Source organism: Furipterus horrens, unplaced genomic scaffold, assembly GCF_987537825.1.
Source record: "Furipterus horrens unplaced genomic scaffold, mFurHor1.1.pri manual_scaffold_2, whole genome shotgun sequence".
Taxonomy (NCBI): domain Eukaryota; kingdom Metazoa; phylum Chordata; class Mammalia; order Chiroptera; family Furipteridae; genus Furipterus; species Furipterus horrens.
This window is the reverse complement of record NW_028327172.1, coordinates 34,135,509-34,150,704: the sequence shown is the minus strand read 5'-3', so window position 1 is coordinate 34,150,704 and position 15,196 is coordinate 34,135,509. Positions and strand designations below refer to the sequence as shown.

Below are 15,196 nucleotides of genomic sequence, written 5' to 3'. Positions count from 1 at the left end.
AAGACTGTGCATCCCAAAAGGGAAGGGATTCATTGTCTCTTAATCCTAACCACTTCCCCAGGGCCTGGTACAGAAACTGGCAGAAGGTAAGTATTCAAATGTCACAGGAGAGAGCAATGGACATCTTTGACAGTCAACATTTTACAAAGAGACTCAGATATCTACATGTTACTTTACACCCTGGGAATTTCCAAAATCAGATTTCGTATAAGTCCTATTTTATCGCCTATATTCTATAAAGTACCTTGCCTACTTGAGCCCTCTGTAAAATAAAAATGGCTTTGATGGGAAATTGTACCCACAGTTGTTTGGGATTCAGAGATCATTGGTTCTAGTCTTCTTTTATTGAATTGCTACAATGCACAATTCTGAAATCCATGCTTTCTTAATTCCAGGGAAATCCTGAAGGGATGGTAAGGCAAGTCTGGGCTTTTTTGGAAATATTAAACCTGAAAGCTATAGTAATGCTGTAGGGTGTGTGTAAATATATACAACTGAAGCATGTATTCAAACAGGCATGTGATGGGACCTTCCCTAGATAGCAGAGTCATGAAATTGATACAATATGCTCATAAAATTAGAAAATTTTAATATGAGAGGAATATTAGAGACCATCTAATCCACATTCCTGAAACTGAGGTTTAAATAAGTTAAATTAGCCAAGTCTCACAGCTAATAAATTACAAAATCACATGAACTGAAATATAACCACCCCAAAGTTTCACACTTGCCATCAAAATGAATTTTTTAAATGGTCAACTGAATTGTTTCAATGGCATCCAGACTTAGCTTTAAAACTCTGATCAAAATTAATTTAACTGGTCTCTTTTCTTCATTTCATTTCATTTGTTCTAGAGAACTTGCCTTTTATTAAAATGTGAGATGCAGATCATGGATACAGTAGACTAATTTTTTTATTATGTTAGGGACATGGAAATAGACAATGCTAGAAAAAAATGACTCAAGAATTTTGGGTAATCAACTCAATTTTATGATTCACCAAAATATTTTTGCCCTGAGAATCAGGTGAAAGTATATGAAAGGTACCTAATATTTCTAGAGTTTGAAAGATTTTAAAAACCTTTTTATGAATTCCCACTTTTCATTAATTTTTCTACTTTTTAATGAAAATCAAAAGGGAAAAACCACTGCAACAAAGGCGATCAACTCCATCTACACATCTTCGAGAAAAATAGGAGTCAATGCGGCTCGGAGGCTATGTAGTTACACAGATCTGGGTTTGAATTGGGGATTTGATATTTCCTACGTAACCTTGGGTAAATTATTTCCCTTCTCTAAACTGTAGTTTTATCTCCTTATGGAAGCGCTAAAACTTCTACTTGGCAGGATCCTTGTGGGGATTAAATGGGAACGTAAATTTCCTAGCACAGTGATTAGAATGCGGTAGCTGCTCACTGAACAGTGATTCCCCTTAGAAATAGTAGCAATAGCAATGGCAAGAGAAGTAGCAGAATGTCTATTCCAGTATCAAGAACATGGCAGGTGGTTACGTTAGATATATTTACTCCCTTTCTAGTCTTTCTAAACATACCTGGGTGATGTTTCCTATACTGTACAGTCCAGTTCATTAGGATAATGATAAAATGAACCCACAAGTTAGCTGGGGAGTGCAATTTACTACTTAATGGAGCTTTTTTTCTTCCCAAGAGCTAAAAATATATTTCAAAAGGGCTTCTATGATACAGAACTAAAATGCATTTAAAAATGCATAAGACCCAACCAAGAAAGACCATCTCATTATCCCCCCACTTCCCGCACGTAGGAACCGTAACCAGACTATGTATGCTGCTCAGTCTGAGCCAAAAGCAAAACAAAAACAAAAGAGAGACTATTATCTTGTAAATTTATGGATGACCTTTTTATGAAGGATTCATTGGAACAACTAAGGATTAGGATTATTGACTATGAACCAGTAACAAATGGAAGGTAAGGAAGTTTCAGGGATTGTTGACAGTTGTTTTTTCCTCCCCTCTTCCTCCCGCCAGTAACAGTTCTGCGACTGGGCAGCATGGATTAGAATTATCCTTTTTTATTTTGTCCCACGCATGATCAACCTTCCCAGTGAAAAGTGAGCTTGTATTAAAAGCAGCATGAAATGATTTCTCTGCCATGAAAGCATACATACCTGTGTGTATATATATATACATATTCATATATACACATATATGAAGTCTGTCCAGAAGTTACCCAGCCATGTAATATGAAAAATAATCATTTAGTGAAGAAGATATATGATACAAGAAACACTGTACACAGGACAATGATGCCTCAGCCCCCTTCAAAGTAGGCGCCTAGGGACCTCACACAGTTCTCCCAGTTGCCATCAGCTCCTCCCTTGTATTTTCCTGAATTTCATTGATGGTCTGAAATCTCTTCCTTTTCAAAGGTGATTTTAGTTTTGGGAAAAGCCAGAAGTCACAGGGTGACAAATCTGAGCTGTAGAGGGGCTGAGCCACCTGGGTGATTTGACGTTTTGCCAATAACTCTGCATGAGATGTGATGCCTGAGCAGGCATGTTGTCATGATGAAGCTGCCAATCACCAGCTGCCCGTAGCTGCAGCCTTCTGAGTCATCCCAATAGTTTCCAGAGAGGAAGGTTCAAGCTTAATGCAAAAATTTTTGTAGATTCATTGCTCTACTCAGTCATTTTGAACGTGGACCACCCAGTACACATGCTCACTCAACAGCATCTACCGCCCCCACTGACTAGCGCACTGAAGTTGTCATTGTTCACTCATGCTCATTCCAGTCCACTCTCCTTGGCCGCCAGGTTACACTGATGTTGCGCAAACCATTTTCATTATATTAACAATGGCCAGGCTTTTTCTTGACACACCACATATAGATAGATAGATAGATAGTTATCTCTATATCTGTCTAGCATTATAGATATATATACCAGTAAACGGAAATCTGTATTTTAGTATAAATTTTAAATGGTTGAATATATTAAAATTTTTATGAAATTCCATATTAAGTTTTAGCTACTTTTACAGCTTACTCCTAAATGCAACAGTCTAGTATAATGCAAATGTCAATGGATTCCTGACTTTTTGGAATAAGTCAGAAGCACAGTTATCAAAGCTTGAAAAGAAGGGGGGAAAGGTTGGTCTCAAATCCAATCCTAACCTTAAGCAGAGAGAATTTAAAGAGCACTCCAAATTGGCATGAAGTTCTTTACACCCACCAATGTAAGGTTGGGCTGAATTCTATAATCTGCAGATGGGAAGTGAAGTGGCTCCTGCTGTCAAGAGAAGAGGACCCTGGGACAGGGAACTAGACAAGGTCCATATTTTAAAACGTATAAGTCAGTCCAAACACAGAGGTAGATCTCTATCAGCTAGGGTTTATTCTAATGTGTTGGTATGTGGAGCAGACATACGTACTCCTGAGGAAGCATGGACTGATCTTACAGTCCCACTGGGCACGAATGTTGGCTCCTCTTGTCTTGGTCTAATGTTCATGGTAGGTAGGGTTAATCTTTTAGCTCCCAGCTGGTGTAGCAAGATTGGAACATACTTCTGTGTGATTCAGCAATGGCATAGACAAGCATTTCTTCTCCAGGGTAGAGGATATTCAGTCAGAAAATAGATGCGCACGTGCATGTGTGTGTGTGTGTGTGTGTGTGTGTGAGTGTGTGGTGTGGTTATATACACTGTCATCGACACTTCTTCAGAGAAGGCAGGCTGATGAAAAAACAGCTGTTGGGCAGGGCTAGGTTCCTCACTAAAGAGAGTCTGGGTCTTTAATTAGGCTTTCTAGCTTAAGCACTTCTGAGAAGCAGATTGAGTTCCCTTTATGGAGTATTAGGAGATGGAGTCATACAAGAATCTTGACATTTCCCGCTCTTGCCCCATCAGGACTATCCATCACTTGGAGAGTTCAATGGAAATTGTTTTCTACCAACATTAAAAATTATTTGGGAGCTTTTAAGACATAGCAAATATATATCTTTAAGAGAAGTTTATTTGCTTGTTTAAGTGAGCTGCACTTTATATATAGTGCTGATATAAACTGGTGCACAGGATCCTCTAAAACTGTTTATATCCACAGTAAAATACATTTCTGTGATACTCATACAACATAGTCCGCAGCAAGGGGCTTTGTGAACTCGGCTTATCTCCCAGACTGCATGGCTGTTACTCAGTCTTCACCATGCTTTAGGCCTCCTTGGCTACCCATCCTTGCTCAGACCCCAGCCTTCTGGTTCCAGAGAGCCTGCTTTGCCTATTCAGCTTGACATGCCTAGAAACACTGTTTCAGGAAGTTATGGAAGGCCAGAACCATAAGCCCACAGCACAGCTCTGGTTGGTGCTCCCTTTGGATTTACCTTGGTCTTTTCTTTCAGTAGGTACAATTTCCCATCTTTTATTCCTGGCATAGACTCTAGTACTTGGATACCTTCTTGGACAAAGACATACCACCCATGGTATATTTCTATATTAATTTCATCTATTTTTTAAAAATGGCATTGTCCCTAATTGATACTTATCACATTCTAACTGACTTAAAGGTAAATTATTTCAATTATTTTGGAAATAAAATAAGAGTGTTAAAAAAGGCTGTTAATTAGAAATCATCTAGACCAAATTCCTCATCTACAGATGAGAAAACTCAGGAAAAGAAAGTCACTTGCTTAGGGTGAAACAACTAGGATTTAAGTCTCCTGGTCCTTAAGCAAATATCTGAAAAGGTGTCATATAGAAAAGTGTTAAAGTTCTATTACGTTGGAACCCAGAAGTCAGCCTAGAAGCAATGGGTAGAAGTTACAAGGAAGCAGAGGCAGATTTGGACTATAAGTAACAAAGAATTAATCATTAGAATTGGAATGAGCTTCTCGGGAATAGTCAGTTTTCTGTCATTAGACTATTAGAGGCATTTAAACAGAGTAAGATGAACATTTGTCAGGAATATAAGGAGGGATATCTTGGCTGGAATAAAAAATTTGATAATCTCTTCTTTATTGAGATTCTGAGAATATAAGTGTTGCAATGTGAAGCACTGTATTCAGGTGGGCTTGAGCTAATAATGACCTTTACATTCCAAAGTATAAGTACTTGTAGTCTTTAAATCCCACCCTAGATTGCTTGCCTCTGCTGCCTTAAACGAGCCGTGTATCATTGAGTCAGTCTCCTTTTACACCAGGAGTAAGGATCCAGGGGAGGGAAAGAGAATGAAAAAAGCTTCAAAGAGTTCCCTGAGTATGGATCAAAGGGTAAGCAGGATTTGTAAGAGAAGACATTCATATCAAAAAGTGTATTTCTTTAAGAAAAAAGAGGAAAAGTTGCAGTCTGTTATTTGTCTATAAGCAGAGAGCTTAAGTTGACAATAACAAAGTTATTCTGAAATATAAAACTTAGAAGCAACAAGAAGTTCACACACACACACAAAAAGAAACTTTCAGAAGGGTTAAGGCCATCTTGGCTGGGATCCAATTCACAAATTCAGTACAAATCTATAAATCCCTTCCAGGCAAATCTCAGAATCTGAGAGAAACAATTCTAAAAGTGGCTATTCTTGGTATGCATATCCATTTCTATTCAAATCAATGCAAGTTTTTAATACATTGAGGATAGCATCATTATATGTCCAACACGGGGTCCAAAAGTCTGGCCAATGATAGTCCTATTCAGAGTTCATACTGCATGATTTTCATCAAAATGAGGTACAGCCTTTCTCTGAGGCTGGGACACAATAATTGAATCTGAGAATTAAAGTAGGAGTTACAAGAATGTTTCCTTCTCCAAACTATTCTTTAAAACAAAACCAAAGAAAAGAAAAAAGAAAAGTATCCTTCTAGAGACCATAGGTATGAGAGAGAGACAGAGAAAAAAAAAAAAAAAAAAACAGGATGGGAAGAATATAAAAAAGAAGGCAAGCCACAATTAATGTTGCTGGGGGAAGAGAAGGAGAGAGAGAAAGGGGAGGGGGCCCCCTGTCTGTGAAAGGTATTTGAGAAATGCTACTCAAGTGATCTTCTCATCAACAAAAAGAAAAGATCAAGGGACTTGAAAACCTGATTCAGCAAGCAGTTCATATATACTCTTGAAGGTATTAATCTCCTCTTTTATTTCTCTGAAAAAAAAAACTGCATGGAAGTTATTGTGGAAAGACCACCTTTCATATTAAAACAAACAAACAAACAAACAAACAAAAAACTGTGTTTTATGAAGACCCTAGTAGCAATCTTGGATTTGGAAGGGACCTGAGACATAATGGACTTCCACACGCCTCTTTAAAAGAAAAAATCCTTAAACCCAGAGGAATTAGTCCCTTGTTCACCATCATTTAGCAAAAGAGCTTTATTCCAAATTTTCAATAACCAGCCCAAAGCCTTTTCCTATTGTACTTTGCAACCTTGAAATTAGGTGAGTTGGGATAAGGACTGCACTCTTGCCTAAGGAGTACAAGGAGAGTGGAAATGCCATATGAAAAGTCCATAAAAAAGTTAAATAGATGCTTGTCATTCTTAATACATGGTGACAGACTCAAGTAATCGAGTCCTCTCTTCCTTGCATGTCCAATTTAAGAGCTAACAAATTTTGTGTGCTCAATACATGTGAAGCCTTCAACTTCTTCAAGCATAACAAGACCTTAAACATGTTTCCGAAGCCCCCAGCACCAATGAATTTGTAGTTTTATAAATATCATGGTGAACAAGAAATGCTGTCTTGTCATATTCAAGCCAAATAACAGCTGGACTTTAAAAATAAAATTTTGAAGGCATTTGCCTTTTATATTTTTAATTTCTGTTTTCCTAGCTTATCGTTTTGTCATTTGATTTTGATGAGTGGTTAATACACATGCACAGCTGCCTGTTTTGGTGACCTTTCCCTTGCTGCTTCCACGCTCAGAGCTATGGAGCAGGTCTACAAGTTGCTTACTAAGTGATATTGGCATTTTCATGACTGGCAGACATTTTCCAGGAAAGCCCGACTGGAACGGGGCCTGTTCTCCTAGGCTGACTTTCTGTTAGTCACCTCAGAAGCCCCACAGGAAGACGGAGTAGAAGTCGAGGGAGGGAAGAGCCCCTTAAGATTGCTGTTCTGCTTTATTCATGATAGACAAGACAAGGAAAGCGCATGAGTACATTGATAGATGAATGGATAAAGAAAATATGATATAGATACAGTAGAATGTTACTCATTGATAAAAAAGGAAATCCTGCCTTTTGCAACAACATGATGAACCTTGAAGGCATTACATTAAGTCAAATAAGTCAGGCAGAAAAAAATAAATACTGTATGATCTCACTTATATGTTGAATCAAAAGAGGCCAAACTCAAAGAAACAGAGTAGAACGGTGGCTGCCAGGGGCTGGGGGTGCAGAAAGTGGACAGATGTTGGTCAAAAGGTACGAACTTCCAGCTCTAAGATGAATAACCTCTGGAGGTCCAATGCACAGTATGATAGCTATAGTTAACAACACTGTATTATGCATATGAAAATTGTTAAGGGAGTAGATCTTACATTTTCTAATTAAAAAAAAAAATTATGTCAGGTGACAGATAAGTCGACTAACTTTACTGTGGTAATCATTTTCCAATATATACGTGTACAAAATCATCACATTGTTCACATAATGTTACATATAAATTATATCTCAACAAAGCTGAAAAAAATTTTTAATGTTTTTTCTGATTGGAAGCCAGAGGAAACATGGACATGATCATGTATGGACTCTGAAGGGATAGCATCCTGGGCTGGCACTGCAGAACTCACCTGTTCTTTGAGCTTTCCTAAGTAGCTTTCACTCTGAATGTTTGTGGGGCACAAAGAAGTCTTGATCTCTTTAGTACTTTTCTCAATGATTATTGTATCTGTCTGTCTATCTACATGTATGTCTGCATTTTCCTTTAAATCCTCTGCCTTATTTCACTAGACTTTCAACTCCAAGAGGTCAGGAATGTATCTGTTTTGCTTCCTCTGGTTTATCCAGTGTCTGGTTCGGGGACTGGCTTGCAGTAGGCACTCTAGAAATAATTGTTCGCTTGCTTGCTTGCTTGCTTTTTGGGACCACAAACTGACAGAAGGAGTTTATAAATTTTTTAGTTATTCTTTCACTTCAGTCCCTTCTTACTCTTCCTGCTAAGGGAAAGGAGCAAACAGGAGCAAGAGTTGTGAGTACCTGCTATCTGCTCTGACTTTAATAGGAACTGTAACTCCAGCAGGATTTGCAATCAGCTCACACTTGAACAGATGCCAGGAAATACCCTGAAGTCAGCAGAAGACTGCTACCCATCCCCGCAGCCACAATCCTCACAAAGGCACTGCGCTGCTGTTGGTATTAGAGCACGTAACTTGACTCCATTCTTGAACTCACAGTCCCCCAAAAGCACATGAGGTCTCAATGGCAACTCTGGGCAAGCTGCTGAAGGGAGGTTTGCACACGCTCCTTAAGCCCCTGGGCCAACATGGCCCTTCTATGATTACACTCACCAGGCACTGCTGCCATGTGCGACAGAGTAACAGGAGAGCTGCATACAGCATGACTTGCTATATTTAAGGGACAGGAAATGGGCCATTCTGAGGAAGGTCACAAGAAGTTAGTTCAGAAAAGTAAAGGCACCACATATCTATCTGCATATACAGGGCATGCAGTATAGCACATAGTCAGAGCTTGGGGACTGGGGCCAGGCTGCCTGGGATCCACCTTCAGCTCTGTAACTTGTTTGCTGTGTGACCCATGGCAAGTTACTTAATTACTCTCAGCTTTAATGTTCTCATCTATAAAATGGAAAAATAATAATACCTTCTTTACAGAGTTGTATGATGATTAAATTTTAAAATGTTAAAAAAGTTAGTACATTTTCTGGCATCTAAGTGCTTGATAAATGTTTGCCCCTACCCCCCCCCCAAATAAACATAACCAGAAAGTTGGTTTAAATCCAGACAAGCTGGTATTGAGTGGAATTTCCAAAGACATTTCTATACAACATGTTTTTCTACAGTTAGGTTTTTCATTTTTTTCCTTTCTTAATGGTTAATAACTCTGACCATAATTTTTAACTTACCCAGAACATAATATCATCAAGTAGATTAATAGTACATTACTAAGAGGTAACTTACTGTATTTATACCCCTTACACAGTTTAAAAAACCCGGTTAGGAAGGGTAAGTGACAGACTCAGAACACTCTGTTAGAACAAGGGTGAAGACAGAACTCTGTAATTCCTAGTCTATTGAAAAAATGACCAGACTCAATACTTTCAAGTGATGAAAAATATTATTTCACTGTGTATGGTCAAAGATTTAGTTACTCTACAGTATAATCTTCCAACCAAATTGAAATGGGCCAGACCTGAATATTGGTCCCCTAGGGCAAGGAACCTCAATCTTCACTAGAGAAAAACCTGCACTTCTAAGTGCCTATAAAAATGTGAATGTCAATGTGCTCTTGGTACATATTTTTTATAGAAGAGAGTATATTTCTGGTTTTGAGCCCTCTTTATCACTCCCTCCCTCCTCCTCCTCTTCCTCTTCCCCTCTCTACCCCCACCCCACCCCACATACACACATGCACATATACCAGTCAGAGTTTGTTTTAAAACCTTGTTCTCGGGAGTATTAATTAAACATCAGTCTCTCCTACTGGTGTGAGAAATCTGCCTTCTGGAAACTCTGAAGTGCTTCCTAATGTCTGACACTAAGCAGCTCTTAGCGCTCATGCCAGGGACTTCCAAACTGCCCGGATGGCTCGTAGCTATCACTAGAAGCTATGCTGCTAGGAAATGTCTTCATATGTTTTCAAGGGATTAGGTCCTGGAAGAAATACTGCCAGTCAAACGGATCATAGAAAGATTCTTCCCATGAAGCTGAAGAAGGACTTTACTGGGACCCAGGATAGGTGAAGTATTGTGTTACTCTGAAGAGAACAAATTAATCTTCCCTGACTATTGGGAGGGATTCTGCCAAAGGATCAATAGGAAGACCAGTCCCTCCTCTGCGGTGACATGGTAAATAACTGGGCAACATCACTACTGAAGTGCTGACCGGACTCATAAATTGTACCCAGCCTCTGGGGAGCAATCTCTGCTGATTTGCTACTGGTGCCTTTAAAACAAACAAACAGAAAGGGAAGAGCAGCGGACAGGCATTAATAGTGCTATGGGGAAACACAGAGAGAGGGAAGCTAGTCTTTCCATCCAGACTTTCAAAAAGACTTTAGCAATGGTGACCACCCAGACCGAGGCTGGGCCTTACCCAAGCCATTATTAATTTTATGCTAGATCTGCTCAAACCATCATTTAGTTCCCAAAATGGTTTGATAGTACCTGGGATCACTTGATTTGGGGTTAAAAGATCCTCCTTTGTATGTTTGTCCCCCCCCCCTTTTTTTTTTTACACACAAATGCAGTGAAGTGAATGAAACAGCAAACTTCTGGTATTCATTGAGATGTAGAGGGTCCTTTTATTTTAAAACTAAAATGGCACCTTGAAGTACTTGGATTGCTATGTCCAGTAATATAGGATCTAGCTGCATCTCAAAGTCCTCAACTATAATATATAATGAAGACTAACATTTCCTCTGCTTTTCCAAAAAAAATCCAAGCTGGTACTCCCAAGAAAGACCATAAAGATCCTACAGCTAACCGAGACACCCCTTCAGAAACACCCAGAGCAAAGAAAAGAGCTATGGAAAAGTCACTCACCCTCTGCATCTTCCGGCCGAGTCAGGTCGATGACACCTGGGCCCAGCTTTCCATCTTCACTTGACTTTCCTGTTAACTGGGGCCCCAAATTCTCAAAGCGCGTTCTTTCCTAGAGGAAAGAATAATTAGAGGCTTATTCTAGCTTCCAAAGCAGCCACTTTTCCTTCCAGTTTCTATCTTGCTTAATGGGCAAAACTTGGATTTACAAACATCAGTTCTGTTCATCTGGGGTTCAGGGGATCTTGCAGGAAGATTCCACTGAAGCCTCATTGTAGCCCTGGCAGCGCTGACAGGTTCTAATCCATAGGACCTGCAAGGAAAGGAAACCTGCGACAGGAATCCTGCCAGCGCTGCACTGGGCATCTTCTCGCTGTTGCATTTGCTCCAGCAATCTAAAGGAATGCAGCTGAGAAGTTTGAACCAAAAGTGCAAAACTTGAAAGAACGGTTCCCGTCAAAATGTACATACTGCTATTTAACAGGAGAGGCATGTTCCCGCTTAGAGATGATAGTTTGCAGTGGCATTCCTGAGAAAATACAAATCAGGATTTTATGCAAGAGGATTTCAAAAACAAATGTTTCAAAGCAGGCAGGCTAGATGATGGCACTGACACTATTATTTTGCCTAGGAGTTTCGACTGTAACTTCCTGGGACATGAAAAGGAGGACATAACTCCAAGCCAGCCATTGCATTACAGAAGTTAAATACTCCTGCCACTATTGCAGGGAAACCCGAAGATGTTTTACTTGCTAACCGGTTCGCCTAGAAGCAGGGGTCTGAAACAACACAATGATTTCTCCCTCTGCAGCTCTCGGGATCAGTAGCAGAGGGCTCACTGACGGTCATAAACACGGCGTTCTGGTCTACGGAATCACAGTGCGTGTTCCCTTCTTGCCTCTGTTCTCCAGACTCAAACTTGGCTTTGTGTTGTGTTCGTGAATGAATGAAACCTTGTTGTTCATTACTATGAAACAATATTAAATGTCATGTCAGCTTGAGTTTACAGACATGAAATAGCAGCTTGCAGCTTTGGGAATGGTTTCTGCGTGTTATACTTAATGCATTATGCAGCAGTAGAGTGCTGATTGCTGTTCAGTCTATTGTTCAATGACCTAGTTCTGTACTGAGCCTGTTCAGCATTAGATGGAAACACTCTGAGTGAGTGTTCCTTCTGTAAGATGTTTAGAAACTTGGAAATATTCTTAAGGAGCAAACATACAATTACTTGATAGAGGACGTGTCTCATTTGTACAGTCTCACTACGTTGTGCTTTCTAATATGATTATTTTTGAATATCATTATATTTCTATAATTAATTCCCATCAGTCAAATTGTGCAGGAAGTCTTCCAATTCCCCTTCACTGTGGAATATGTTGAAATCTATGTTGGAAGAAAACACAGCATAAACCTTGCTTTAATCTAGCACCATTTCTATGAAAGTTTTGCAACAAAATTATAATCATGAATTTCTCCAACTGGGTAATACTGACTGGTTACAATGTGGGGAAACCTCTGAAACATGACACTTATAAAAAACAGAATGGAAATAAAAAGCAAATTAAGTATGGTTCCCCAATATCTTCTTGTGTGAAAACAGTGCCGCACAAGAACAAATTAACCCAGATGCAGGCCACAGCAAAAAGCAGCCACAAGCCATGGGGTACTTTCACACATTGTCGGAGGGAGGACAGCTGCTTTTAATCAGCCAATTTCTATTTTTGAAGTAGCACTTTTGGTTGTCCTGATGTAAAAAAAAAGAATTAAAGTAAAGATGAGTAGTACCAGGGACAGCAAAATATTCAACCTTTGTTTTATCACATTGTTTTGCACTTCAAATATTTGCATGTGAATGCTCTTCTTGTGTTAAATGCAAAAGGAGTTTTGATGTGACACCTGCGATCTTCTTGGAAAATAAACTTTAACTGTATTTTCATAGGGGGAGGGGGACAACTTTCTCTGAAAATCAACAGAATGCGCTACCTATCAATATGCATATTTCAAGTATCTTTCTAGTCATTCATTCTCTTTGATTTTACTGGAAAATATTCTATGTAAAAAATAAAATAAATAAATAAATAAATAAAGTTCCTGAAAGAATATCAATATTTTGACAAGGAAGCAGAAGAGGGAAAATTACATGCCATGGTTTGTAAAATCCTAAGACAACAAAGCTTATATGATGATAATATCTTTTCTTTTATAAAAAATGAAGTGCACTCACAATTTGGTAGTATCAGCTTGTTTTGAATCATAACATAAAACATTCAGAACATTCAACAACACATTCACAGTGTCTCTAGTCATACATTTTTCTGACTTCATTGAAAAAAATTCTCTGTAGAGACACTTTTCTTATAAAATACTGGTATGTTGTCAAAGTAGAAGTCAAGGAAGAATATTCCATGAAACACTTGTTAAATAGGCAGAAACAAAATCAATGATAAAAACTGTTTTGGGTCATGGGCTGCATTTTATATTTGGTGATATTAAGCACCTGTATTTGAGATTAAAGTTGGACCTTTTCATATAAATTTCTATCTAGTCTTCCAGATTTCCTTTTCTTCAAAGAATTGCTCAGAATATTCATTTGCCAGCCACATAACCGTAAGATAAGAGGTCCTGACATCTACAAGTTAGCTCTGGGCAGCTGAGCTAAGCAAAGATTTTACTAGTGAGGTTGAACATGAGCCTAGTAAATACAGGATGGGGACGTGGACACAGAGAGAAGTTCAAGAATACTTTAGTTTCAATAGGCTTCAACTTCTAGCTATTAAGTGCCAATGGATATGCCTATATGGAACAAATAGAGACTGTGGGTGGCAAGTTCTTAACTCCAAATTTTTCCATGCACTTGAATTAGCGCTCAGAATGCACATAGCTGCTAAGTTAAGATATTTTGGAGGTATAAGCAAAACACCTCAATGCTAACTTAATCTCAAGCCCCCAAGAAAATTTCCTGGTCTTTGTGTTGACAGTGAAATGTGCATTACAAGAGATGATGTGATCAGACACTTACACATTGTCAGTCACAAACATGCAGACAACATAAAAGTTATTGAAAAAAATTAAAGTCAGCTCTGCTGTGTTGTAGGTCTGTTGGCTAAGGGCTTTGAAATGATGATGTATGAGGTAGATGCTGCATATTAAATAAAGATATTTAAATGATAAAGCCCCCTTTAGTGAGAGCTGATGAATGCTAAATGTTACAAGCCATACAACTGAGGCATCCATCATCTTCACATATTATCAGAGTCAACCACAGGGCAGCCTCGCTGATGACAGATAGACTGCTGCATTATTATCCCTATTTCCAGAGTCACTGAACAAACCCTTCCACTCCTCAGGCATTATTTTTAACTTTGCATTAAATTAGCAACTTTGCCCTCCCTACCATGGCAGGATTGATTGATTTTGTCTATGCATCAAGGGAGAGAGAGAATGGATTTGGAGTAACTACAAGAACAGAGGTTTGTTTCCATCTAGGGGAAAAAAATCAACTTCCTCTTACTGGCAACAAACGTAAAATTGTGATATGGGGGAAGAACAGCAATGAAACAGTAAGCCCACAATAATGGCTTTTCTTTGCACTTAGATAAAAGCTGATTTTTTGATGTGCACAGTATATTTTAATAAAATTTTATATACTATGTTTTATACACTTATTGGCTATTCCATAATAATGTGTGTGCTAACAGTAAAATTGCTCTTAAATTTATGTGTGTTATTTATATGTTCCCACGTAACAATGCTTTTTGTTGTAAAAAATATTCTGTTTATTAATGTAACTTTACAACCACTGCATCCCAGATCCGTGGTAAATTAATGACATTTTTATTATTTTATAGTGTCATTAAATTTTTACTGATCACTCCATCAAACAGAGGCAGTAAAGGCCATAATGCAAACTGGGACACTTAGATCAGGCAGCAGGAAGACATTCCATATAGTCTGAAGGAAACTGCTAGCCATAAATGATATTTATACCATCTTTAAGCATGTTAGAATACTTGGATAAGTTTGGCAAAACTGTTTCAGTAGTAGAGTGGATTGTGTACTTAAATAACAGTTTGCCTGCTGGCGAGACAAGCCTTTTTCAAACCATATGTGAGGTGACTGACTACAGCCATCTCCTGAAGAACAACATGTAATATGAGGACTGGATGGGCACCCTCCCTTCTGGATTGCCAGGACTGACCAGCCTCCACCACACCTCAGGTGATGTCTACTTGGTCCCCTGTTCTACAGGCTGCAGTGGAAAATGGCACATACATGCTCAGAGAGGCTTCTTGTTTGCTGCTGCTTTACAAATAAATATATTTCATTTGATGGTAGATGTGGCTGGACAAAGATGTGACATTTTATTTCACTGTTCTAAGTGAGAGGTACTTTACCAACCTTTATTCAAAGCCTGTTTCTAAAGTATGTCTGACTATGGTGTCATTCACATGTTATAAAATATATACATATTATATATTGTATTTCTGGACAGCATATAGAAGATAGTATTAATAAATAGAAAATAT

At 38.6% G+C, this 15,196-nt stretch overlaps 1 protein-coding gene across 13 annotated transcripts in view; it reads right to left on the bottom strand.

Annotated features, from left to right (window-relative positions):
* SOX6 (SRY-box transcription factor 6) overlaps positions 1-15,196 on the bottom strand; it is a 611,663-nt gene that overhangs the window by 27,420 nt on the left and 569,047 nt on the right. For all 13 annotated transcript variants that reach the window (XM_090263661.1, XM_090263689.1, XM_090263681.1 and 10 more), the window contains one exon: positions 10,674-10,782. In XM_090263661.1, coding sequence (XP_090119787.1) covers positions 10,674-10,782 — 109 coding nt within the window. The remainder of the gene's footprint in view (positions 1-10,673; positions 10,783-15,196) is intronic.